General features: G+C 38.8%; 3 protein-coding genes across 4 annotated transcripts in view; 2 read left to right on the forward strand and 1 right to left on the reverse strand.

The window, feature by feature from the left end:
* Positions 1 to 9,687, forward strand: part of LOC135476288 (HEAT repeat-containing protein 6-like) — a 29,399-nt gene extending 19,712 nt beyond the window's left edge. The window contains exons 16-21 of the mRNA XM_064756274.1: positions 566 to 642; positions 1,467 to 1,544; positions 1,933 to 2,154; positions 4,133 to 4,274; positions 8,755 to 8,868; positions 9,251 to 9,687. Coding sequence (XP_064612344.1) covers positions 566 to 642; positions 1,467 to 1,544; positions 1,933 to 2,154; positions 4,133 to 4,274; positions 8,755 to 8,868; positions 9,251 to 9,312 — 695 coding nt within the window. The 3' untranslated portion in view covers positions 9,313 to 9,687. The remainder of the gene's footprint in view (positions 1 to 565; positions 643 to 1,466; positions 1,545 to 1,932; positions 2,155 to 4,132; positions 4,275 to 8,754; positions 8,869 to 9,250) is intronic.
* Positions 9,688 to 10,128: 441 nt separating this feature from the next.
* LOC135476558 (PRKR-interacting protein 1 homolog) lies at positions 10,129 to 19,864 on the reverse strand. Its single transcript, XM_064756615.1, has 6 exons — positions 19,754 to 19,864; positions 17,513 to 17,591; positions 16,226 to 16,326; positions 14,599 to 14,684; positions 13,665 to 13,714; positions 10,129 to 11,908 (listed from the first exon to the last, which is right to left on the reverse strand). The coding sequence occupies exons 1-6, from the start codon at positions 19,844 to 19,846 to the stop codon at positions 11,586 to 11,588; spliced, it is 732 nt and encodes a 243-aa protein (XP_064612685.1). The 5' UTR covers positions 19,847 to 19,864; the 3' UTR covers positions 10,129 to 11,585.
* Positions 19,865 to 20,674: 810 nt separating this feature from the next.
* Positions 20,675 to 27,391, forward strand: LOC135476593 (voltage-gated hydrogen channel 1-like). 2 transcript variants are annotated; one of them, XM_064756670.1, is made up of 4 exons: positions 20,675 to 20,714; positions 20,857 to 21,069; positions 22,099 to 22,597; positions 25,208 to 27,391. In XM_064756670.1, the coding sequence occupies exons 2-4, from the start codon at positions 21,064 to 21,066 to the stop codon at positions 25,495 to 25,497; spliced, it is 795 nt and encodes a 264-aa protein (XP_064612740.1). In that variant the 5' UTR covers positions 20,675 to 20,714; positions 20,857 to 21,063; the 3' UTR covers positions 25,498 to 27,391. The 2 variants fall into 2 exon arrangements, with proteins under 2 accessions (XP_064612740.1, XP_064612741.1); XM_064756671.1 differs by lacking the exons at positions 20,675 to 20,714; positions 20,857 to 21,069 and adding an exon at positions 21,274 to 21,301.
* The last annotated feature ends 237 nt before the right edge of the window (positions 27,392 to 27,628 follow it).

A 27,628-nucleotide genomic window follows, 5' to 3' on the forward strand; every position in this document is an offset into this window, starting at 1 on the left:
TAGATATGGTGATAAGCCAACTGTATGTAGATATGGTGATAAGCCAGCTGTACTAGATATGGTGATAAGCCAGCTGTATGTAGATATGGTGATAAACCAGCTGTAAATATATATGGGGATAAGCCAGCTGTACATAGATATGGTGATAAGCCAACTGTATGTAGATATGGGGATAAGCCAGCTGTACTAGATATGGTGATAAGCCAGCTGTATGTAGATATGGTGATAAGCCAGCTGTATGTAGATATGGTGATAAGCCAGCTGTATTTAGATATGGAGATAAGCCAGCTGTATGTAGATATGGGGATAAGCCAGCTGTATGTAGATATGGGGATAAGCCAGCTGTTTGTAGATATGGGGATAAGCCAGCTGTATTGTTCTGCCACCAATCCACAGCCATACCATGCACTCACCACAAGCATACATGTATATCAGGCAGGCTACAGCCACAATGTGGTGTAAACAAAGCTTTATCTTCTTAATTTTAATCCTAGTGGAGATGTTTATGTTTTGTTGATGTCTGACAAAGAGAAATAGTTTTGTTCACCTTTGATTTGTGTTTCAGCCAAGAGGGCTTTCACCTCAGCAATTTCTGAAGCTGTGAGAAATGTTCTCAAGAACATCAGCGCTGGAACAATGAAGGCGAGTTGTGTATTGATTTGTTTATTGCATTGGTATTTTATGTTGTGCTGAAGAATATTTCGTTTCTACAAAGGTGGCCAGCATTATGGTGGGAGGAAACCGAGCCATCCCCAGGTTGCTGGAAGATCCCCAATGTACATGTATGTTGTGTGTTGACGTGAATTATGTGTGAAGTTTACGTGTATGAAAATGTGTAGTGCATTGAGATATGTAGTGTGTGAAAGTGGAATATTTGAAAGTGTGTAGTGTATGAAAGTGTGTAAAGTGTATGTATGTGTAGTGTGAGAAGGCGTATGAAAATGTGTAGTGTATTAAGATATGTAGTGTATGAGAGTGTATTGTTTAATTGTAGCATATGAAAGTGTAATATTTGAAAGTGTGTAGTGTATGAAATTTGCAAAGTGTACAATGTATAGAGGTGTATGTAAGTGTAGTCGGAGAAGGCGTATGAAAGTGTGTAAAGTGTATAATGTTTGAAGGTGTATGCAAGTCTAGTGTGAGAAACTGTGCATTGTGTGAAAGTGTGTAATGTAGGGTGGTATATGAGAGTGTGGTGTGTGAAAGTGTATTGTGTACAAAGACCGGTTAGAGTATGAAGGTGACTTCTGTGCAAACTTTTGATCCTAGCTGAACTGTAGTTGCTGGTAATTTGGGGATGGTCAGTGTGTAAAGTTTAGTGTAATATCGGATCTGTTATGTCTATGCTTTATTTGTGAAAAATTCAGATACAGTTGATATGCATGTAAAAAGGTGCAGATCTCTTTGCTTATGAATCAAATCATACATATCGGTGTTTTAATGTAAAGGTCACTTTCTGTCCTCAGGTGCGCTGGAACGCATGTTACGCCATAAGAAATCTCTTCAGGAATCCGCTGTTACCTCACGGGCAAGCTGATTGGACGGTGAGTCAGCCAATAGTTAGGACTGTAGGAGCGGGTAAGGGAACATACCGTTGAGTACATGGGGGTTGTGACTGCATGGTTAAAATGCTTTTCTTCCAAAAACTAAGGGGCACACAAGGTTTGGGTTCAATCCCAGTGTTGAGTGCAGAATCTTGTGGGCAATATGTGATTTATGATGTTCGTTCCGCTGTTCAAGTGGTCTTATAGGACGATTTTTGTCTTTAACCTGTTCGACATATATGTACATTGGTACATCACATGTGGGAAAGAACTTACGAAAGACCGATGGTTTCCACCAAGTAGTCTGGGTTCCTCCTCCCATGAATCTGATCATCATCGTCCAGCTGTAAAATTTGTGGGTATTTCATTAAGCAATCAATCATTTCAGGAGGAGCTTGTGACAGTTCTGTGCACAGTGGTTAAGGAGTGTAAGAACTTCAAAGTGCGAATCAACGCTGCGCTGGCTCTGGGGACGCCTTCACAGCGCCAACACTACGGGACGACAAGGCAGTTCTGCACGGTGTGGAGAAGCCTGCTGGCAGCACTCGAGACGGCGGAGACAGCGATGGACTTTGCTGAGTACAAGTACAGAGATAGTCTCAATGGCCAGGTGAGTTGGAGGACAGCAACAATTGGGCATTAAATTAGTTTCCAGTTTCTGTAAGAATTCCAGAGAAAACGTTGAATTAAAGAGTAACAGAGTTAACAAGGACGTCAGAAAAAAATAACTCGGTAAGATGGAGAATCGGCCCCAGAGAGATATGATAAGAAAGTACAAATTTCAAAATCCCATCACAATTTAGTAAATTTCCAGATAAGAAGTATAAAACTTTGTTGAATCACTTATAAAAGTTATTTGGCCATAAAAGAGATGGTTGCTTAGTATTAAGCCGCCAAAATGCACACTCGGTCAAAATTGCCAATCTCACTGTGTCTTTGATTTACAACATGAAGATCAATGTTAATCAGAAAATTATCTTTACTGAAATCGTCATGTGTGTATTTCTACGTGCTGTCAGTTTTGTTCTGGTTAACGTTTGTCTTCATGTGTAAAAAATAAACTTAATAATGTGATCAGATTTGTCATATTTTGGCAAGTTGAAAATATGTTTTTTGGCTGTAATCTGTCAGGCATCCTTCATAGTACAGTGAACTCACAAAGTCACTATGGAGAGCAGGTTGCATTGCGTGCAAGGGTTGAAATCTTTGTTGTTCTCTTTTTTCTTTTTTTTTTTTTTTGGCAACATACTTCTTGTGTGAGATAAGGTATAGGCTATCATGCATTAAATAAGTCATATCAGGCATTAGAATGGATACTGGTTAAGTTATCATGCATTTGAATGGATACTGGTTAAGTTATCGTGCATTAGAATGAATACTGGTTAAGTTATCATGCATTAGAATGGATACTGGTTAAGTTACCATGCATTAGAATGGATACTGGTTAAGTTAACATGCATTAGAATGGATACTGGTTATGTTACCATGCATTAGAATGGATACTGGTTAAGTTATCATGCATTAGAATGGATACTGGTTAAGTTATCATGCATTAGAATGGATACTGGTTAAGTTACCATGCATTAGAATGGATACTGGTTAAGTTATCATGCATTAGAATGGATACTGGTTAAGTTACCATGCATTAGAATGGATACTGGTTAAGTTATCATGCATTAGAATGGATACTGGTTAAGTTACCATGCACTAAAATGGATACTGGTTAAGTTACCATGCATTAGAATGGATACTGGTAAAGTTGACATGTATTAGAATGGATACTGGTTATGTTACCATGCACTAGAATGGATACTGGTTAAGTTAACATGCATTAGAATGGATACTGGTTAAGTTACCATGCATTAGAATGGATACTGGTTAAGTTATCATGCATTAGAATGGATACTGGTTAAGTTACCATGCACTAGAATGGATACTGGTTAAGTTACCATGCATTAGAATGGATACTGGTAAAGTTGACATGTATTAGAATGGATACTGGTTATGTTACCATGCACTAGAATGGATACTGGTTAAGTTAACATGCATTAGAATGGATACTGGTTAAGTTAACATGCACTAGAATGGATACTGGTTAAGTTAACATGCATTAGAATGGATACTGGTTAAGTTAACATGCACTAGAATGGATACTGGTTAAGTTAACATGCACTAGAATGGATACTGGTTAAGTTAACATGCATTAGAATGGATACTGGTTGAGTTATGGTATTACGTAACGTGAGTCAGCTATAGCGAACTCACACATGAATCCTTGTTAAGAGCACATGTGATCCTCTAGCTGTCATGAACTTTAACATGTGAAGTATAAGGCTGAACATTTGTTCTATATGTATTTAATTAATGGGTGCATAATTGCATGTTCATTGATTTTTCAGAAAGTTACATTTGTGGTGCAGTGATTTTCTCCACTCTACAGTGTCCGATACAAAAAAAGATTTTACAGTGCTATGAAAGCAGTCTACCATTTTTGATTTATTTCTTACGAAATTATGGAAAAGAAATATTACTTTCTGTGAATTTACAGCGGTTATGGTCATATCCGAATTTCTGATTGTGATTTTCAGATCTGTACCACGATTGTTCACGCTGCTAGTTTGGTGAGTCAGGATGATCTAGACTCTCTCTTACCTGTCCTCACTGAGAAATTAGAGAAGTTAATACCCCACCTGGACCAGTGGAAGAGCTCATCTGCTAATGAGAGTCAAGGTAAGAGAAGAGTTGGCTGTTAACTTTTGTGTGGTGGTCTAGTTTGACCCTGGAGATGAACGAGTGAAGTAATTTTGAATGCAAATTAAAATATAAATCCAGCTACATGTTCATGTGAATAATGCATGCCATTTTCCCACTACCCTGTTGCTGGTTGGTATATTTGGGGGAACTTTTCAAACTAAACAGTGCAACACAAGTAAGTTCCCCCCAAAACTTTGTTTGATATCTCCCGTGATATGTACCAGATCGCAATGAAATTGTGCACACACTATCCCAGTAATCAGGCGGATGCAGGATTATCAAGGATTAACGAGCAGGTGCTGTAGTGCGCTAATAGACATGCGCTATCTGAAAATTGGTCGATTTTAAGAAGTTAATAAAAGAGTTGAACAGATTTTTCACCGCCAAATTTTGATTTCATCACAGAATTCATGTTACCAGTCCTGAAATATTCGTGCGGGCCTGCATTAAGGACATGACACACACCACAAGAAATTCATGCGGTTAAACATGACCTGCATCTGGAACTGAGATGGTTTATAAAAGGTTCTCGGACCTGAATCGCCCACATTAGTCCACGAGTCTTGGACATTCAATGTTGCACGTTCTGTGACTGTGGTATACCATGCCTCGATTATGCCATACGGACAGAGCGATTGCAATTGGCCTTTGGAAGGCTAACAACCCTGTAAATCAGGTAGTACGTCGAATGGGGAGACACCAAACACCATTCGGAAATTGTCGGCGAAGTGTCTTCCATCAGGAGGTGTCAAGAAATGGAAGGCCCAGGGCAACTGCACAAAGACAAGATCGGCGAATCCTGAACGTCACACTAAGGGACAGAACAGCCTCAGGTAATTGGGTATGAGTGTGCCACAAAAAAAAAAGCATTGGCTCGTGTGTTCTCCGGATCTCCACAAAATTGAACATCTTTGGGATCAGTTGAAACAATCAGTCTATCGTCGAGTTGGGATAAAGTCCACTCCTGATGATGTGAGACGCCTCCTTTAGGAAGAGTGGTTAGCCATCCTGTAACGTCGGATCGCATGCCTCATCAACACAATGCGAGCGCGTTGTTGAAATGTGAAACAATCTCGTGGCGGCTAAACACGATATCGATAATTACTGGTCATCAAGTGAAAAAGAGAGTAAAAAGTAAAGAACTGCCAAAATGGTTAAAAGATTAAGAAACGGTCAGTGCTAGAAAGTTACGGGATCAATATCACGCCGAAAAACATTTTGAGAATGCCCACAAGTGGCGTAACAAAGACAACTGTTTGCTTGATAAAGCGAAGAAAAATGTCTTAGAAGAACTGATCAAAGAAAACAACAAACATCAGGAGGATATATGGAAAGTGTTAAGAGAAATGGATCCTAAAAACAACAATCAAGTCCCAGAAAAGCTTAAAATATTTTCTAATCCAAACTATGATCACTTCATCACCGACAAGAAACTTATGTCAGATGAAATGGACAGCTTCTTTACTAACATTCCGTCAAAACTAACCAAACCAAAAATTCCAAACAACATTAAACCAGTTACGGACCCTCATGAAATATTGAAACTGTTTATAGATGGAAAAATCCCACAGGGCACAAAATTCACTCTACTAAAGATAGACATATGAACTTGAAGTCAAAAAAAAAAGAACAGGCCCTGACCTGATTGGCCCTTCCTTTCTTCAGATGAGTGCTGCTGTAATTGCAGAACCTGTTACAATTATAATAAATAAATGTCTAGAAACAGGGGAGTTCCCTCAAGCATGGAAAGTAGTTAAGGTGATGCCCTATACAGAACAGGAGAGACCGAACAGTGCAAAAACTATCGTCCAATTTCTATCCTATCTACCTTATCTAAAATTATCGAAAGACACATTCATGATCACCTGTGCAGTTATCAGACCAATTTTAACCCACTTTGCGATGGACAGTCAGGATTCTGAGCACAGCACTCCTGCCGAAATGCATTGACAGAAACGGTGGAATCGTGGCTAGCTTAAATCGACCAAGGACATTTTGTGGCTTGTGCCAAGCTTGATTTTCAAAAAGCCTTTGATACGATTAATCATGATATCATCTTACAGAACTTAAACTTTACAAACTTGAGAATACTGCACTAAAACTCGTGAAATCATACCTTCTTGACCACAAACAGTTCGTTTGCCTTGATGGTCACATGTCTGATCCTCTGCCTGTAGAATCTGGTGTGCCCCAGGGATCCATTCTAGGCCCCCTACTATTTAGAATTTATGTAAATGAGCTGTTGTTATGCCCAACCATGAGTACAGTTGATTTGTATGCTGATGACACCACTGTATATAACCATGGCACAAATCTAACAGAGTTAGAGGCTGCTATGAATCAGGACATAAAACAAATCGAGAGGCAGCATCACTACAATGAAATGTTTGTTAATACTGACAAGTCAACAACTCTATTATTAGGCACTGAACATGAATTACATAAACCAGACACTCGTATAAACATTACAGCGAGCAACTCAAATCTTAAATGCGTACATGTACAATCTGACAAAATTCTTGGTCTTCATATTAATCAAAGCCTTCACTGGAATTCCCACATTGGTCAAACTTGGTGTATTATACAGGAACAAATTATTATTATAATGCCTTCATTCTGCCACATATCAACTAATGTTGATGATCTGGGGATATCCCAGCAAGTACCAGATAGAAAGAATCTCAAAACTTCAAAAAAGAGCAGCTAGACTAATATTAAATGCCCCTTATTTAACACTAACTTCCAACATTTTCAAGCAACTTAAGTGACTCTGTATCCAAGACAAAATTTGCCAGCAAACAAAGAGTCTACATGTATAAGATACTTAAGGGAAAGTGCCCAACATACCTGAATACACTATTCAAACCTGTCAACTCCGCAACTACAAAACATCTCCGATCAACCATGAATGGTAATCTCCAAGTGCCATTCCCCTCCTCAAAAGTACGTCAAACAAAGCCTTTCACACAACGGTCCCAAACTGTGGAACTCATTAGAAAGGGACTTAAAAGAGTCAAAATCCCCAAAAGCCTTCTGTAAAAAGTTTCATTTGACCATGCTTGAAAAACTAAATGTAAATGCTTATGTTAATATCTTGATTGTAATCTGTCCCTTGCTGATTGTGATCTTATTGCTTTGTGTAGCCTAATTACTGCATCTATGGCTACTTTTGATACAGTTATGTGTGCAAACTATTTGTCTGATTACTGTTAATATTTACTTGTAAATGTCGTGTTTGTTTTGGGACCCTTTCTGGAAAGAACAGTTTTTGTAACTGACAGAGTAAATGTTCATCATTTGTCACCTTCAGAAAACAAAGATATATATACTGAATTCTGTGATAAAATAAAGAATTGCTGTCGAAAATCTGCTTGATTCCTTTTATGAAAAATCAGTTTGCGCATTCCCATTGGCGCACAACTGCACCTGCCCGTTAATCCTTGATGTACAGCGTCTGCCTGATTACTGGGATAGTATGTGCACTATTTCATTGCCATCTGGTACATACCACGGGAGATATCAAACAATGTTTTGGGGGGAACTTACTTTTGTTGCACTGTTTACACCATGCTGTGTTCAGTTTTCAGTTATATTTGCTGTATGCATGTGTTTTGATATGACACACCAAGTATTGAAATACACTGTATCTAGTTTTCTGCATATTATACTCTGTACACGTATGAACAACAGTTTGATAGTAAATTGACTAGCTCTACTTTTGATAAATAAAGATATTATTACTGTTACTTATGTCCGATTGCGGTAGGTTACAGAAAAGAAAGAAGATGTACTACAAAAGCATATGCTAACATGAATAGTCTAAGTAACAGTTGATTAAACAGAGTATGTGAATGGGTAGGTCATATCATGTACATGCAGTTGACAAACCAGATGTAAATGTGTTATATGTAATATTAGAGGCCATAGGCCTACATGTGACACAGTTATAGTTCTATTTATCACTTTCTGACTTTAATTTTAATATCTGATCACACTATCACTGCTTGTGAGGCATTCGAGACACCAAGTGTTTGATGGCACGTTAAGCAGCAATCAGATAAATGACCTTGCTCTTTTGTTTTTACGAAACTTGACTATTAGCAAGCTCATACAAGATGCTTGTATTTTATGTGCATTGCATATTAACATGAAGGGGACCTCCATGGCGCGATAAACCCATTAGCCTCTCCCCAATTCGGTGGCTGTGTGTTCAAGTCCAGCTCGTGATGGCTTCCTCTCCGGCAGTACATGGGAAGGTCTGCCAGCAAACTGCAGGTTGTGGGTTTCCTCCGGGCTCTGCCTGGTTTCTTTCCACTATAACGCTGGCAGCTGTCGTATAAGTGAAATATTCTTGATACGGCGTAAAACACCAATCAAATAAAATAAATATTAACATGAAAAGTCGTCTTCACGCCTGTCTTCAATTTTATTTGTTACATTTGTATTTGCCATGTAGGTGATTTGACCTCTGCCCTGCAGACAACCTTGGGCTCCCTGGGAATGCTCAGTCTGACAACCAGTCAGTCAGCTTGTGTAGAACAACTAGACATTCTGTCATCAGTATTGTCAGGTATGTGGGATGTTTCTTTTTTTCTCTGATTAGTTTTTGTTGAGTTATATTCAAACTTAAAACATCTGTGCCAGGAAAACTGTCTATTTTATCACTGAAGCATTTTGAAACCACAGGCGATATTGCTTGACATTAAATTCACCTGAAGTTTGATATGTAAAAAATGCACTGTCAGAAGTGCATAACAGCCCTAAAATAACTCTTTTGAATACAACACTTAAAGTTTTCTCATCAGAAATTAAATAAACTTCACAAAAAATTCTCAAGCGTTTATAATCAGCCAAAATGTATCACATGAAAAATGCTAATATTTAGGCGAAATACAGTATCTTTCTGGGGAATAAAAAACATTTGTCATAAATGTTCTGTTTTCTTTTCACAGAGTCCAGAGACTCAAAAGAAGGCACACATGAGAAATCGTCTTTTCTTCAGACCTATGATTAACACAGAAAGAAAGAGTATTTTTACACGAGCTAGTACAAGCAGAAACACTTTGTAATCTAGTTGTATTGTTCAACAAGACAATGTTGGGATCAGCACACCACCATACCAGCATAATGAGTCTGTACCGATCATTGAATACTCCATTCCTGCCCTGGGATCAGTCATAAAACCCACAGTTTTGGCGTGGGTAACAATATAACTCTAATTCAGAAGTCATTTGTGTTGTTTTACTGGACAATTTTTGTAACCAGGTTCTTTTGGCCTATTGAATATTTAATGAGGAGGGGAAAAAACTAGATAAGCAAAGTTGTTGTACTTATGGTCACATTTATAATATAGGGCCGGCTTTCACAAAACTTTTTTATAAACTTTGGCTGAAAAGGTTTGTAGTGCCACAACTTTATAAGGCTTTACGCCGTACATGGGAAGATCTGCCAGCAACCTGCAGATGGTCATGGGTATCCCCTGGGCTCTGTCCGGTTTCCTCCCACCGTAATGCTGGCCGTTGTCGTATAAGTGAAATATTCTTGAGTACGGCATAAAACACCAATGAAATAAATAAATAAATAAAATTACAAGGCTTTACGAAGTTTTGTGAAAGTGCGCTCAGGGCCCACTTTCACATTTTTGATCGTACATTTGTCGTACGATATTTTTTACAGCTATTACTGTATCATTGCCCTGCATGTGCGATTTCCATACATGTTCAACATCTTTGTGAAAGTGTGCTCAGGGCCCACTTTCACATTTTTGATCGTACATTTGTCGTACGATATTTTTTACAGCTATTACTATATCATTGCCCTACATGTGTGATTTCCATACATGTTCAACATCGTTGTGAAAGTGTGCTCAGGGCCCACTTTCACATTTTTGATCGTACATTTGTCGTACGATATTTTTTACAGCTATTACTATATCATTGCTCTACATGTGCGATTTCCATACATGTTCAACATCTTTGTGAAAGTGTGCCCAGGTCTCTTGCAGAACAGTGGTACACTAACAAACTGATCATTTCACTGAAGCGTGTCTTGATAAAAGAGAAAAGAAAAACTTTTTTAAGTACAACTGTGTGATTGTATATTTTAGCATCAAATGCTATAAAGGTTTTCTTTGTTAGGTACTAGTATATGTACAGGTAACTGTTGAAGAGTAATTTGCCAGGGGTTGTACAACAATTTCAGTTCGTCGTTGTAAAGTGATAATGAAAAATGATCAATTTGTCAGCCTATAGTCAATATTTATGTATTTCTTATGTCGAGGTTTTGTACATGCTTTGATGGTCTCTTATTCAAACCCCTGTATAAAATGTCATTTGTACATAATAGCATCTCTGTCCACAAACCGTCCAAACAAGCTATTTACATATGTAAAATATGTGTCAAACATAATACCACATGTTGATATGAACGTGTAATGAGTTTATATTGTTGTACTAACAAGCATAATGTTTAAAATTTGTACATATGATGGGAACATGAATATTGTACATGGCCTTGTGTTCAATCTATGCTCTAATCAATCACAGTACGTTCATTACTGTTAATAATTGCAAAAAATTAACATTTCTTACTCCGATTGTACAACTTACAAAAGCTACTGTAATAGTCTTTATTTTATTCTAAATGATTTTGTGAGCAAAAAGAAAATAAATCCTGTAAAAAAACAAAAATCACATATGTACTTGTATGGTTATTTTCCACAAGTAATTGTATACAGGTCTAAATATCAATGGCTTTAGCTGCTTATAGGCTTATTTGTCCCATAAAACCTTTCCCATGAGAAAAATCTTCAACTGTCTTCACACACAAAATTGTTTTTGATTACTTAAAACTCAAGGTCAAATTGTTATATGCAGTAATTACTATTTTGACCTATGTTTGTCTATACTTTGACCACATGCTTTGACAAAATTAAGATGAAAATTGACAAGAACTGATCAATCAATGGTGTGAATGCTTAAGTTTGCTCCTGGGTGGTGGTCAAGTCTATCTCAAGCCTACAGCTTACTGCTTCAGGGTCAACAATCAACAAGTTGTGGGATGAAAAATCATGGATATTTGTTGAACATGTTAAAAATTGATGAAGCCATTAGTACTGTCCAGGGGGGAATAACCCTGTCAGTCACACAGCATACGTGTACATGTAAGCAACTTAGACACCAGATCTTGTTTTTAAGATAGCAGTCCAGTTTAGAAGCCAGATACTTCACACAAGTCTGATGACAAGTCAGCATCTCAAATAAATCTGTCTAAATTTCTTGACTGATATCAGCTATCACTTTGAACATCCAAGTCTTTTTTCCGTTCTGTTTCATTATCAGAATGTTTCTCTGCGACATCGTCACTTTCAGGTGAAATGCTGGTGGCATCAGATTTGTTATCTGTGACATCGTCAGATTTGTTATCTGTGACATCGTCAGATTTGTTATCTGTGACATCGTCAGATTTGTTATCTGTGACATCATCAGATTTGTTGTCCATGAGATCAGGTTTTCTGTCTGTGACATCACTTTCTGCTGTGTTCTCTGTTACATCTTCTCCTTCATCGCTTTCCTCTTCCTCAGATTCATCCGAGTCATCTTTTTTGCCAGCTGTGGAAGTAACAAACAAGTGCTTTACACATCTAGCCCAGAAAATGCCAGAATTGTATCCGTGCACTTCTTATGCAAGTCTCACTTCATTAACAAATTAATCGTATGCACTGGCTGATAGTTAATGTACATGGCAGTCTGGACAGTATTATCCAGGTTTTAATACTTGTAAGCATATATTTGAACCATAATACCTGTGACACTTTCCCTGCTAAGTCAATCTCTTTCTGAAACTTAACTTACTTTAACAGGGAACTTGTAAAACTCCTTGCCACCTATTTTAAGACAGTTCAAAGCTGCGAACTCATTTGTTCTTTCCTTTATTATGTTACAATTGTCAGTGTACGTGTGCTCATAAAACCTATATGATGTACACACGCACTGCAACATCACTGAAGAAAACGATGCGCTCTACTGTCATTTGGACCTTCGAGTCTCCCATTCTTCAAATTTTACATTTCTAAAATGTTTACTTAAGCATACATGTATTTATTTATTTATTTGATTGGTGTTTTACACCATACTTGAGAATATTTCACTTATACGACAGCCAGCATTATAGTGGGTGGAAACCGGGCAGAGCACGGGGGAAACCCACAACCATCCGCAGGTTGCTGATGACCTTCCCACATATGACCGGAGAGGAAGCCAGCATGAGCTGGATTGAACTCACAGCGACCGCATTGGTGAGAGGCTCCTGGGTCATTATGCTGCACTAGAGTGCTAACCAACTGAGCCACGGAGGCCCCAGCATACATGTACATCTGTAAACATATTAAATTATGTATTTTATGAAACCATGAAACTGACCAAACCATCCATGTGGTTTGGTCTCCCAAAGTCAAATTACAAAGTCGCATAAATTCCAGTGAAAGATGGTCTGTCACTTGTGAAAATGTTTAGAAATTAGAGTGCACGTGAATATCTTGTACTATACTCCTTACAACGCATGCGCCACCTTCTACACCCACTTTATTTCACTGCCACCACTGGAAAAGTTTGACCTTTGGAGCCTTTCAAACGTACACAGGCTTTTTTAGACTTAGCTTCTCGACCGTTATTGTCGTATTCAGATATAAAATTGTTTTCAGGTGTTGGTTGGAATCAATTTGTGCATACTGGTATTTTAGACAAGGCTTTATTGATTTATTTGATTGGTGTTTTACATCGTACACAAGAATATTTCACTCTTATAATGGTGTTTTATACCGTACACAAGAATATTTCACTCTTATGATGGTGTTTTATACCGTACACAAGAATATTTCACTCTTATGAAGGTGTTTTATACCGTACACAAGAATATTTCACTCTTATGATGGTGTTTTATACCGTACACAAGAATATTTCACTCTTATGAAGGTGTTTTATACCATACACAAGAATATTTCACTCTTACGATGGTGGCCAGCATTATAGTGGGAGGAAACCCGGGGGAAACCCACAACCATCTGCAGGTTGCTGCAGACCTTCCCACATACTTTCAGATAAAGAGAATGCATGGGCATAAAGTATTAATAGAAACAAAGTTAGTGTGTTCTCTGACATCAATTCCTGCCTCAGTGACCTCAGTGTTGTTCACAATTTCTGTAAAACTTTTTCTTGTGGTGGCAATGATGCAAAGCGGGTGTAGAGCAGCACATTAGCTGTCAGGTGTCTGAGCAGCACATTAGCTGTTGGGTGTCCCAGCAGCACATTAGCTGTCAGGTGTCCCAGCAGCACATTAGCTGTAAGGTGTCTGAGCCTGTACAAATACCTGGGACTTTCTGCTTCTTTGCCAGTTTCATTCTCTGCTTCTTCTTCAACCTTGAAAATGGTAACAAAAATTCAAATGATAAGCCAGGGGATTAGAGGTTTACCATGCATTTGGTCAAAGAAAACATGACAAGACAATTATGTTAAAAAAAAGTCAATTTATCTGAAAACCTGTCATTATCTGACATTATCGCCATTCACATGTACCACATTTATTATTACTTTCTTTCTCTGTTTGCTTGGAGTTTAATAATTAATGCTTTCCCATTGGTCACATACCTAGTAGCTACCAGACTGTCGCACAACATATAACACAAGTCAGTATGAATGAATGAATGAATGCTTGGGGCTTAACGTCATACTTAGCCATTTTTCAGCCATGTGACGATGACAGGGCCAGTCCATGCTGCCAAAGTACTGACACCACTGACGTATTATGCTGAAAACACAACATGACACCACGCCCAGTCACATTATATTGACACCGGGCCAACCAGTCCTGTTTCCTTGCTCTAGCCTCTTTGTGCTGAGCGCCAAGCCAACCAGTCCTGTTTCCTTGCTCTAGCCTCTTTGTGCTGAGCGCCAAGTCAACCAGTCCTGTTTCCTTGCTCTAGCCTCTTTGTGCTGAGCGCCAAGCCAACCAGTCCTGTTTCCTTGCTCTAGCCTCTTTGTGCTGAGCGCCAAGTCAACCAGTCCTGTTTCCTTGCTCTAGCCTCTTTGTGCTGAGCGCCAAGCTAACCAGTCCTCAGTGCTGAGCACCAAGCCAGGCAACAGCAAGTACCATTTGTGAAGTCTTTGGTTAGACCTCATGTCTCTTCACTTCAAGATGGACGCTCTAACCATTAGGCCACCAAAGCGGTCCAAGTCAGTATGAGAATAGACAAACATCTGTGCGTTGTCTGAGAGATAAAGTGTCACTGCCGAGTCCTGCTTACCTCTTGGCACGTTTCTTGGCAGTTCTCTCCTCTGCAGCTTTGCGATTCTCTTCCACCCTCTTCTCGTATTCACTCTCAGCAGCATCCTGTGAAGCAACATACTCAATGACCACAACAATATCAGACTAACAGAACTAAGACATATTTGTCTGCTTGGTGCGGTAAATAACCAAAAATTTTGCCCCTTATTAAACTGCACATTTTTCCTGATTCAGAGAGTTCTGTTGACCTTAGAAAGGTACTGTCAGAGTTGTTTGGAAGCTAGGATATGATATATACAGATATACTAAATAACTCTAGTTTTAATGTACTTTATTTTTAATGACCTAATGAACTGAATTTGAAACTTTAGATTCTACAAACTATTTCAAGGAAAAAATACACACTTGACGTCAACAATACCATCTGGATCACTAAAGAACACTGTAGAATTTCAGGTTTAGAAACCATTTTCAATGTACTAGGCAAAATGCTAAAAAGTACATCGAAAAACTAGTTTCCTGATATGTACTTCATTTTAGCATTTTCTTTGCCTTTAAGGTATTACTGTACCTCACCCACATTTATATGCAGCTGACTTAGTCAACAACAACTTTAAGCTGGATTTCACTATTTAAATGCTGTAATTATATACCAAAACTCAAGAATATTTCACTTTTACTACTGCCAGCATTATGATGGGAACTGTGAAAGCGAGCAGTGTCCGGAGAGAACGCACAACCAGGTTGCTGGCATACCTTTCCACTTTCATGTACAGCCAGAAAGGATGCCGGCAAGAGCTGGACTTGAAATCGTTTGTGAGATGATCCTGAATCATTGTGCTGCAGTATCGTGAGTGAGTGAGTGAGTGAGTGCTTGGGGTTTAACGTTGTCGTATATTCTGACCTCTGTTGTGATTGTTATTTAGCATTTGTTATTTAGAATTTTTCGTTTATAAAAGTTGTGTGATCATATGACGACAATGGAATCCTTAGAAAGCATGTAATGTGCTTCCTTGTTGCAGGACAGATTTCCACTACTCTTTTATCTAGTGCTGCTTCACTGAGAAGACTTACCGAAGGCAAGTGAGTCGCCCACCCGAACCATTATACTGATACGGGTCAACCGTTTCAGTCATATGACGACAAAGGAGTCCTTAGAGTACATGTAACGTGCCTCCTTGTTGCAGGACGGATTTCCACCACTCTTTTATCTAGTGCTGCTTCACTGAGACGGCTTACCGAAGGCAAGTAAGTCGCCCACCCAAGCCATTATACTGATACGGGTCAACCGTTTCAGTCATATAACGACAAAAGAGTTCTGAGAGTGCATGTAATGTGCCTTCTTGTTGCAGGACAGATTTCCATTGCTCTTTTATCTAATCCTGCTTTACTGAGACACCTTACTGAAGGTAAGTAAGCTACCCCGCCCGAGCTGTTATAATTGATACGGGTCAAGCATTCATTACACTATCCCCGTCATGCTGAATGCAAAGCCAGGGAGTTACAACTTCCTCTTTTAAGGTCTTAGGTGTGACCTGACCCAGGATTGACCCTGGATTTACCGCCTCCCGAAGCAGCCGCTCTACCAACAGTGTCACGATAACCAGGTGGCCATAGGTTAAACTTTAGGGTGGATTTTTACTGACCTTTAAAGTTTTCTCAGTGAGGAATTTCTGTCTGGCATATTCTCTCCTACGAATTCCCCTGTATACATGGAAATCCCCGCTGCCTGCACCTGCACTGGATCCTGCATGCAACGGAGTGACATAAGTTAACCTCTGCCATCACATTCAGTCTTCATATTGATATGTTACCACATGTATATACATTGTACAAGTAAATATACATGAAATGCAATACTTTATGGCAAGTTACATGTAGCATCAAAAGCTGGGCATGTATATATATATATATATATATATATATATATATATATATATATATATATATATATAATAACTACAGATTGAGTTTTTAGCAATATGTTTTGGGTGTATTTTATCTTTTTGTCAAGAAACAGGAAAACATTCTTAGAAACATTGAGACCTATTTTGTTGAGACAATACAGTAATGCACTTCTTGCATAATGGCTGGCATAATTCTTTAATTTACAAATATGCCCCCCAAAATATCATTTGAGGTCATAAAATATTACCTTTGGTGATGACATTTAAACATTTCCAGTAGGATCTACCTTGCAAACAAACCTCAAAATACCTTTCTCAGATAAATAGAACACAAGTGGCTGTGTACGTGACAAGCTCCTTAACATAAATCTACACATACAGCTGTGACTGCAGTGGCTGGACATGGGCGTCTTACAGGATGGTTTTTGTTCACCTGTTTGGTTTTGAGAAAATATTGATAATACATATAACCTGCTCTTTGATTGGCAGAGACATGTGGAAAGTGGTCCAGATGAAGCCTGAGAAGTCACACCACTGGCTATTTTTCTCTGCATAGCATGTTCATAATACATATAACCTGCTCTCTGATTGGCAGAGACATGTGGAAAGTGGTCCAGATGAAGCCTGAGAAGTCACACCACTGGCTATTTTTGCTCATAATAGAATGAATTAAATTAACAGACTATACTGGGCATTTGTGGCAAAGAATTGATCAGCTCTAAATCTAATCTCAGTTTTGCTTGTATTTTAGAATAATCCAAATAACTGCCTTTCACAAATTATCAGCAGTACGTTACCATGCAATATCAGTATTAAAATACAACTTTTTCAACATTAAAAATATTGGTATGATTCTGGTGTTTACTGAAAGACAACTATTTCAGCTATTCTTGGTTAATACAGAAAATTCATCCGCATTAGCGAATGTGGATTTATGCCTCTTTACGTTGTCATGACAATGGCACAACTACAGTATGTATATGTATATGGATGCCTCAGAGTGTTCAAGCTATGGTGATGGCTTACCCCACACATTGCGTATGAACTCCTGGGGACCTTTGGGTTGCCAATCCTTAGGCCTCTCTGGGATAATCGCCTCTTTTGTCTAAAATGTCAAATGAAAAAAAAAAAAAAATAAAAAATAGAAACCAGTATGATCTGCATTTACATGTGTTGAACTTGTTCATAAAACATTACGTTTATTATTGGGCTGTAAAGTAGACACAAAAGTATAGATCAATTTTCTATGTCAACTGCATGCAAGTACAAGAAGCATTATGAAAAGAGAGATAAAAATCAAAGTGGTAGCCAGAAAATTGATACATAACTACTTTACTAATATTAGGGCCCCTTTTTTATTTCAATATACATTGATGTACTCACTGATGACACAACAAATCTTTTGACATATTAGAGCATAGCCAAATCTGCAGGAGCTGGATTTGAACACGTGACCTCGTCAATGGGGACCTGTCAAATCCTGGGCAGCATGTTCCATTCCCAACTGATCATGATGACATCACATTAAAGACAGTACAATGTCACAATAAAATATGATACACTGTAACACTGCAGACATTGCATTACAATCCATTTTTGATGTAACAATTGCTAAAGGTCATGCTTCACAGGGTCCACCTCAGGGGACTGAAAAATATGCCACCTCCCCATTGGTTTTTCTTAAAATTTATTTTATTGCTCTTTGACACCACTATCAAGAATATATCATTTATACAGTGGGGATCAGTCTTATGGATGGAGGGAACCAGAGTGCCCAGCTTAAACGAATGACCTCTGGAAAGTTACTCACAGTCTTTCTAATGTGTGACACACAGTTATTGTGGTAGAGAAGTGGTCTTGGAATGCTGGACGTTCATACAAACACTGTACATCACTTAATGTCACCATGACCCCGCAAACAGTCAGCCAAGGAATGTATATGCTTGATGTTTTTCCTGACAACATCGTACTTAACCAACAGTCAGCCAAGGAAGGTATATGCTTGATGCTTTTCCTGACAACATCGTACTTAACCATTTTTCAGTCATATGATGATGACAGAGGATGGTACAAAGAGATACCGCAGACAACTGAGAAGCAGACCATTCAAATCTTTTGATCCTTGGTTATTTTCCTACATGGAGATGGAAGATAAAGTTTACTGGATAGCTAGCCCTGGATGACTACACTTCGCTGGGGCTGGCATCGTCATTAGCTTGCTCCCACTGACTTCTAAAGGTTGCATCGTAAAATTTCGGAAAACAGTTTATTATCAAGCTCCCTGACCTGTCCAGTTATTCCTTTACAATGCTTAACGTCCCAGGGCACCTGACTGTTAAAATCCTCATCTGCTGACCACAACCCAAAGGCTGTAATTCTCCAGCCATATTTGAGCAAGCTCAACTTCTCTGCCAATTTCAAGTTTCCAAAACGACAGCCGTATGCCGTGCTGCACAATTGCAAATGATGGACATGTGTGTCCAGGAACCCGGATGGCATATGTGATGGGTGGCCATCTTTGTGAAGTTCAAGCGAGCGGAGAAGTTGAACTTGCTGAAACATGGCTGGATATTTACCTTTGGGATGAACAACAGCTTGAGAATTTAAGAGACAGGTGCCCTGGGACACTAAGTATTGTAAAGGATTAACTGGACAGGCCAGGGAGGTTAGTAATCCACTGCTTTCCAAAATTTTACTGTGCTTCCTTTGGAAGTCAGTGGGAGCAACCCATGACTATGCGAGCCTCATCGTAGCGTGGTCATCCAGGACTGCGTAATTTAATTGAAAAAACTACAATACTTGTATAAATCATGGAGGTACATTTATAGGCAGGTGTAAAGACTAAGGTGACCCTATTGTTAGTCAATGAGCTTCTTCTCAGGTGTTCATTGTGAATAGCTGCTGCTTCAACGAATTCGCGTCATTTTACAATGTGACACCACCATCAAGTTTAAAATTCCCGAGGCACATACCTCCATGTACAAATGTAGTCCGAAAATAAAAAATGGAACAGTTATCCACGTCTACAACAGAAATAATTTTAAGCAGGCTCCTTGTTTCACTTTTCACACAACCTCCAATATGCTCCTGACTAATACATGTATGTGAGAGTCGAACAGTCTAGCATCTCATAATTTACCTTTTCTTTTTACCAGGTTTGACAATCATGGGTAACCGCGATTAAAGGGTGATCAATTTTCGTACTATAAGATTTGCCAAGTTATAATGAAAACCAATATGAAATTGTAACATTTGAAAGACACATACCGGGTTTTTCATTAATTTTTCAAGCTTTATCCTCTGCAAATCTGCCGTAGTTTTCGGCACGACCACGGTTTTCTCTGCTTTCTTCGAAGCCATTTGCGTTGTTGTTATCTTCTTTTCTCCACTCAGAGGTATTGGTGCAAGCTAAATGTCAAACCTGGTCGTAGAAGAACGAAAATGGATTTTCCAAACCCATCCCAAGACTTGCTTGTAAAATGCCAATGAAATAAATAAATAGACTGAACTTATTGTCAGTTAAGTTTTTTATTAAGCCATCAAAAGCCAAAAAGCATGTATATGTTTTCTTCTTTGGCTGGTTACATTTTTTGTAAGGTGATGCAATTTACAAGTAAGTAAATATATATGGAGCTGCCTCACTAAAACATCAGACCGAAGACACAAGGCACAGCATTCATTATCTACATGTACCACACTTATAAGCTATGCCATGGAGGCAGAATATAGATATTATTCTAGAATATAGCTATTTTACCTCCATACTTATGCCAAGTTCTGTGTACGGAAAACATTAATACGTTGTTTTATTATTATTATTTTCTTGTTTTTGTTTGGTTTCCATTCCTTTTTTTAAATGATCCAACATAGTCTATAATTTATGTTGCAAGCATTCTTGAAATGAATGCAGTCGATGCAACTACAGATCTGTATAATTATGTCAAAGTATATCCATGTCTAAGCAGTTTGTTTAACCTGTGATTAAGATCTAAATCCCGGGCTAATCCGATCTTTCTCTTCGCCAAATTCGGCTCGCATCTGAGATGAATTTTGCCAATATTTATCCTAAATGGGGAAAGAGTCGTACATGCTTTGTGATGTATATATTCCTTTTAATACTCCGTGTTCAAAGCTACCGTTAAGTTGTACTTTTTAATTCTCTCACCTACCGAACCACTGCGCGGAGAACGTAAACAATGGCAATTGACTTCGAGAAGAAAAAAATCAGGTCATATTTGCTTTTGCATCAAACGGTTTGTTACTTAAGACCTTCTTCATGTCCCCATTACTCCTCACCACTCTTCGGAGAGGCTAAACTATGAAGAAATCAAATTATTGATTGCTGGCGTCTTTTCTTCATTGTTGTTTAGGTTAAAAAATCCTTTACTCGAGTAGAGGACGAAGAGCGTTGTTGATGTTGCGTCGTGGATTCGTGCTACTGTGATCTTGAGCCGTCTGTGACCTTTGTCTGAGATTTGGCCGAGTTGATGTGACAGGATCAAAGTCTGGGGAGAGCTTAGAGACAACGTCTCCGTTTACGTGTGTAGTGAGCAGTGGGACACTTCCTAGCCGTCATAATGAAGGTACATGTGGGCGTAGCTCGGTCAAGCTGTCTGCATATATGTAAAATAACCTGAACTGTCACAGACGTACATGTAGGCTAACTGGCTCTAATAGCTGATGTGGTTTAGTGTATATATGTGACAGTTGACAGAGAGCTTTGGTGCCTTGTCTTCAGAAGAAATGGCTGATCTGGGGAAAGTCGTTGCTCAGTTCAATCAGACTGATAATAGCAGTGCTGAGCCCAAAGTTGAGGTTTGTTCTTTAAGGCATATGCGAGATAAAATTTTGAAGATGCTGCCAAATTGTTATTTTGATAATTTAATGAGAGATTATAGAATGTTTCCATTAAGATTAGCCTTATGTAGGCTGTATATATACTGTACATAATGCACAACTTCACCACACAATGCCAACAACTTTTTTATTGATACAGTTGTATATTGTTTAATCATTAGTTTGAATTCATCTTCTGCAAAGTGTAACAGCAATGATTAATTTTTGACTTTGAATCTGAAATTTCACTTCAAAATGTGAAAATTCTTGCCGAAAGAAAAGAATGAATCACTGCTCACATACACACTTGATGGGTCAGAGTGCTTCCCCAAAAATACAAGGCCTTGAACAGCCCGACTTTTTGAAGCAAGCTTTCAAGCAAAAAGAAAACGTTGGAAATGGCAATCAGCATTTATGCTTAGTCTGCAGCTGGTTTGCTTAAAGACATTTACGGTTCAAACTTTACCTCTGACAAGACTGTCTGCTTTATTAAGGACAAGGTAGACTTTTCATTGTAACTGCTACAGTAGCTGGCTGTTCTTGATCGATTTCTAGCCGATATCTAGTCAGACAAAATATTATATTAGGCACTCCACATGTGAAAATGACTGCAAGCGAAAAATTGTGAATATGCCACAAAGTGACCATTAATTTTATCCTTGTCAAATAGAAGGACTATTTCTCAACCATTGACACCTTGAATCTAGTTTGGACTTAAAATTGGGTGTGTATAGACAGTCTGGTGATTTATCCTTTTTTTAAAATCTGTTTATGAGGTCAAAATGGAGGGCTTCCAGAAACTGCAAGAGGACCTTGAGAAGGTTATTGAGAAGGATGATTCCAACAGCTCGGTGACAACAGACTCAGAAGAATTGAAGACGACCCGACGCACCTGTCGAGAGAAAACGCGCTACATCCTCCAGACCACCAAGTTCCAGATCGCTGTCATCTTACTGGTCATACTGGACTGCTTGTTTGTGATCTGTGAACTGCTGTTAGACTTGAGGGTGTTCACCCTTGAGGAAGGCCATGTGGCACCAGAAGTCTTTCATTACTTCTCTCTCTCAATCTTGGCAATTTTCATGGTAGAAATTGCCGTAAGACTCTACGTGCTGAGACTGGAATTCTTGAAGCACAAACTGGAAGTATTTGACGCTATTGTTGTTGTTGTGTCGTTTATTTTGGACATTGTGTTCCGCAATAGCCAAGGCCCAGAGAGCGGGGTTGGATTACTGGTGGTGTTGCGACTCTGGAGGGTGACACGCATATTAAATGGTAATTAATAATAATAATAATAATAACAAGAGGGGCCTCCGTGGCAGAGGTGGCTAGCGTGCCAGCGTGGCCCAATGACCCGGGAGCTTCTCACCAATGCAGTCATTGGGAGTTCAAGTCCAGCTAATCTTGGTTTTCTCTCCAGCTGCGTGCAGGAATGCAACCTCCGGATTATCGTGGGTTTCCCACCATTATGCTGGCTGCTGTCATATAAATGAATTATTCTTGAGTATGGCCTAAATCATCAGTCAAAAAAATGAAAAAAAATAATAATAATATGGTAAGTCACACATAATTTTGCCCAAAAACTGTGTTTTTGGAGGCAAATAAATGACATAAAATATTTCTTCTACTGCTGAAAACCTCAGAACATTTGTCTAAGATCAACAGAATACTCAAATTGATGCAAAATGTGTGACTTAGTCATAGGTGAAATTTAAAGTCATTTACCGTAATAACGTGTTGCAGCTTGTTGCAGGTTCATAAACAGAGTTAAATACCCAATTCTTCAACCTTTTCAACCACCACTGCGACCAATGTTTTGAAACATTCTAAGAGAACTGTGAGGTGTAGAGAAATAATTTGAACAGTTTTATAAAGCTTTCAATGTTAATGTTACAAACAAATCCAAAATTTTGGCATCATTTTCATAATAATAGGGCTGCACTGAATTACTTTCCTCGATTTCACTCTTCCGGTTAAAAAGGTGCTTTTCTAGAATTAAGCTGTGGTTTGATGGGTAAATGAGTATTGGCAGGTTTCAGGGTGGAAGTGACATAGTCCTGAATGCTTGTTGAAGACCTTACTTTAAGACAGATGTCAATTTTGCTTTGGAAAACCCAGGATAAACAGTTTGTATTTTTTCATCCATTCTGATAAATTAAAAATCCTGGTTCTAAGTAAATACAATATACAGCTTCGGCAAACTGCTGTGAATATGTTTATTCTACCTGAGCTGAAAAATGTTGCCTTCGTTTGTAGTCTCAAACTTTTTTCTTATATATTCTATTGACCAGAAAATATTTGTGACTGTCGTTACATAACCTAGAAACTACATGTCTGTTGTATGCATAAATTTCACTGCAGTACTTCACTGCAGAGAGGTCAAAAAATGTATAGATTTACAGCAGTGATAATCAAAAGGCTATGGCTGTGTTCATTTTAGAAAAGCCCATACATTTATATCATATGAACGCACAGTGGTACAGTGGTGGAGCCTTTGTATGAGAGAAAACAATCTTAGAGAGACTAAGCCAAAACATAAGACGATTTGTCATTCCCCCTGATTTAGCGGTGCTTGTTTCAGTTGGGTTTTACATTGCTGTAAGCATTATTTCAGTCCTATCACAGTGGCACCTGCTCAGGGCATGTCTATAGCAGGTTTACTGATTATAAAAATGTATATTCAGTGCTGCTTCACTGTAATAACATGCTCAAGACACAAAACAACGCTTTGTCCCCAACTGCTTTGGTGGCCTTGTGTTCAGAGCATCTAAGCTTTAGACCTGGGATCAAACCCGGTTAAATTCTTACGAGATATTTTAAAAATGGTACTTGTTGCTGCCACACTTGGCACAAGGCACTGAGAGGTTAGAGCCAGGAAGCAATGTAATGTGACTGGAAGAGGTGTCATGTCTGGTGTCTTCGGCATGATGCTTCAGTGGCATCAGCATTTTGACAGAATGGACTCCCTCTATCACAATATATGCATGTACACTCTCTGATTGTTAAGTATGGTGTAAATAAAAAAAAAAAATTTTATACACATATATACACCGTCCCTATGAAGTTACAGGAGGCTGATGATTTACTTGACATATCTCAGAAGAAAGTTCGACTTTTTAAAAAGTTTTTAATATGGTACAACTCACAGTTGAACCCAGGTCTCAAGCTGTAAGGAAAGGAGCCACTTTCACCAAACTCCCTGTATCAAATTTGTCAAAACTGTTAAAATGTCTTAAATGACAGGATATAGTGCCATAAGGAAGGAAAAGTTGACAAAGGTTTGTGAAAGTGGGCCGTTTGCTTTAACTTGTCAGCTGTCACATTCTGGTGGTGTTGTATGTCTCTTATTAAATTATCTGACTTTGACAGTCAAAGTTTCTGTTAAAGAAACTTAAACATATCTCTTTGCAATCTGTCATCGTGTTTCAGTAGTGCCAAGTTTAGAATCTCACCTGCATTTACACAGTGAGGTTATGGCCAGATTATTGCTATTGTTCAAGATTTCTGTAAAGAATTGTCAGTTATATCAAGTGAATGAAGAGAGTGGCGCATGTGGTACAAGGAGTATGCACACATACATGTTGAGAGAGTTCCACTATAATCAGCCATTTCAGTTTTCACACATCATCTTGCTGAGTAATTCGGTCATCATTGTAATGTCTGATTATTGAATAAGCTGATTATAGTGGAACTGGAGATAGTCTACAGTTTACTTCTTCCTGTGGCTGTGATACTCCGCCAGTACATTATAAAGAGAGGAGTCAAAAAGCCACCTGAGGCTTTTTGGTCAGCTATCTAAGGGGAATAACTCCAGGTGCTGGTGAAGTTCAGTGATCTGCTGTTAACGTTACAAAGTAGTAATTAGATGTTCCTGTTTGATTTCAGGTATAGTCATGTCTGTTAAGAAGCAGTCGGAAAAGAAGGTGGAAAAGGAGCATCGATTGCGCGAGGCATGTGAGCAGGAGCTCAGCAAGTTCAGGGATTACTGCGCTAATCAGGAGAGAGAAATTGAATATCTGCGGGGACTCCTCCGTAAACATGGAATAGAGGTCGCTGAAAGGGTCCCAAAACCCGCCCCGGTGCAGACTATTAATGTGGTGGCGGAGGTGAATGAAATTATTGACAAGAGCAGTTCACCAGAGATCAAAGAGAAGAGGGACAGTGTCAGTACTTGACCTGACCTTGACCCAGGACCTCGTTATTACATGTGCCTTATGCAGTCATTCACCTGACTGACCTTTACCTCATCGCAGCTCATCATGTATATGGAACTAGGCCTATATCAGCCTTGACCTCACACCCTTGACCTGGCAAGTGACCTTCACCTGGGAGTCTGATGGCATTATTGTGCTAAATATACATATACAGCAGAAACTTTGTTCACCCTCGCTACATTATACTCAGAAATGTTTTCTGTGTCCTATCATGTTGGTGTTGGCATAACTGTCAACTCCTGGTGATCGACGTTCATGTATAGCTGCATCAGTTTTTCAGGCAGAATTTTGTAAGTAGAGGATGTGAAGTTCTGAGATTTATTTGACTATTGTTTTACGCTGTACCCAAGAATATTTCACTTATAAGACAGTGTCCAGCATTATGGTGGAAGGAAACAGGGCAGAGCCCTTGGGAAACCCACAACCATCTGCAGGTTGTTGGCAGATCTGCCTCGTAAGGCTGGAGAGTAAGCCAGCATGAGCTGGACTTGAACTCACAGCGACTGCACTGGTGAGGCCCCTGGGTCATTGCTGGCATGTTAACCACCTCGGCCATGGAGGCCCCCTGAAGTTCTGACATTGCTGCTTAAGGTTTGCATGACATGGTTCATTTTGCTGCAAAACAGACCCAAACAGCTGGTCTGTATTAATGTTCAAGCATTGTGACTCTCAGATGCGCACAATTCAACAAATTTTGTGCATTTTATATTTTATCCTGCGTCAGACAAGATACTCTGCTTTTCATTAGAAAACAATGGTCATGTAGGGTACAATTATATTCTCGAATCCTGCAGATGTCAAATGTGTCTGCTGAGCAGATTATCTCCGTTTGCTGGGGTCCAACGATGGTCACATCGCCGAAGCGATTCACCTATACATTGGGCTTTTGCACTGAATTGATGGGGTCTTTGCGGGGTTAATTCGTTACATGGTGACTCAGAGATAGGATATGCAAATATATAGTGTCAGTAACCCTCATATTGGGCGCGGCAATACGAGGATTATTTGGGTATCCTATCTCTGAGTCACCATTTAACTAATAGAATCTTACAACAATAGAATCTTATTTAGAATCTTTACCTGAAATAAAGTTTTGGAGAGAAAAAAGCTGAATATTGGGCTATAACCAAAGCCTGTAATGTTGTAGCAGGCATGACTAGGTTGTCCTTTCGCACCAGTAATTGTAGTATTTGTAGATTCCAATTGGAGACATTTATATATTTTGTAGGTATACATTTATTTATGGGTATATATAACGTAAAATGTGTTATGTTTTATGTATGTATACATGTACATATAAACAAGAACTGATGGTGCTCTGTCGAGTGCACTCATTATAAACTAAGCACTCCATGTAAACTGTTTCTTTACACTCACATTCAGGCCATCCTTGAAGAATTCTTCATTGGGCATAACCTAACCCCATCTGAAAATTGGACTGGTGGCAGGGAACTTTCTTCCTGAGTATTGATGAAAAAGATAGTAAAGAATGAAAAGTTGAGAAAAAGTTTAAAAAAACATAAGAGTAGGGTTGTTTCTTCAAGGGTCAGTCAGGTTATGCTCAATGAGCGTGTTTTTAACGATGTTCTCAGCCTGTACTCTAATCTCCACTTTACTTATTTGTTTCTAATATACACATACATGTGTAACAATACTTATGTGTTGTCTTTTTGACCTTCACGAAATGATTTTTGCATCCATGGAACCATACGAGATTTTAGTTTTCTTCCCTTTTTATTTTATGTACAAGTACCTTACATGCTATCTACTGGTATTCTTTTTACCCTTTGTGCCTATACTCATAAAACTTGCCATTTTCATGAATGTACACTGTCTTGTAGTCTTTCTATGTGAATCATTACAATGAAACATGTAAAGGATCAGTGTGGATCATTGTAGTGAGTATGTGTACTTACATAAGCAGGGTTTTACATTGTGCTTAACAGTTTTAAGAGTCATATGATGAAGATTTACACTGTCTTCTTGTGGCAGGGCGAGTCCATGCAGCCATAGTGCTACCGCCACTTAAGTATCATGCCAAGGACACCACACCTGACACCCCATCCATTCACATTATACTGGCACCGGGCCA

The sequence above is a fragment of the Liolophura sinensis genome, chromosome 10 (genome assembly GCF_032854445.1).
Source record: "Liolophura sinensis isolate JHLJ2023 chromosome 10, CUHK_Ljap_v2, whole genome shotgun sequence".
In the NCBI taxonomy this organism is placed as follows: Eukaryota; Metazoa; Mollusca; class Polyplacophora; order Chitonida; family Chitonidae; genus Liolophura; species Liolophura sinensis.

Bases quoted from the DNA above. Each gene is read 5' to 3' on its own strand.
- LOC135476558 (XM_064756615.1), bottom strand. From the start codon at position 19,846: ATGGCTTCGAAGAAAGCAGAGAAAACCGTGGTCGTGCCGAAAACTACG. The intron at 14,685-16,225 runs GTCAGTAAAAAT...GTTGCTTCACAG, and splicing joins TCACTGAGAAAACTTTAAAG to GATGCTGCTGAGAGTGAATA. The intron at 13,715-14,598 runs GTAAGCAGGACT...ACCATTTTCAAG, and splicing joins GCCAAGAAACGTGCCAAGAG to GTTGAAGAAGAAGCAGAGAA.
- LOC135476593 (XM_064756670.1), top strand. The intron at 22,598-25,207 runs GTAATTAATAAT...GTTTGATTTCAG, and splicing joins GGTGACACGCATATTAAATG to GTATAGTCATGTCTGTTAAG.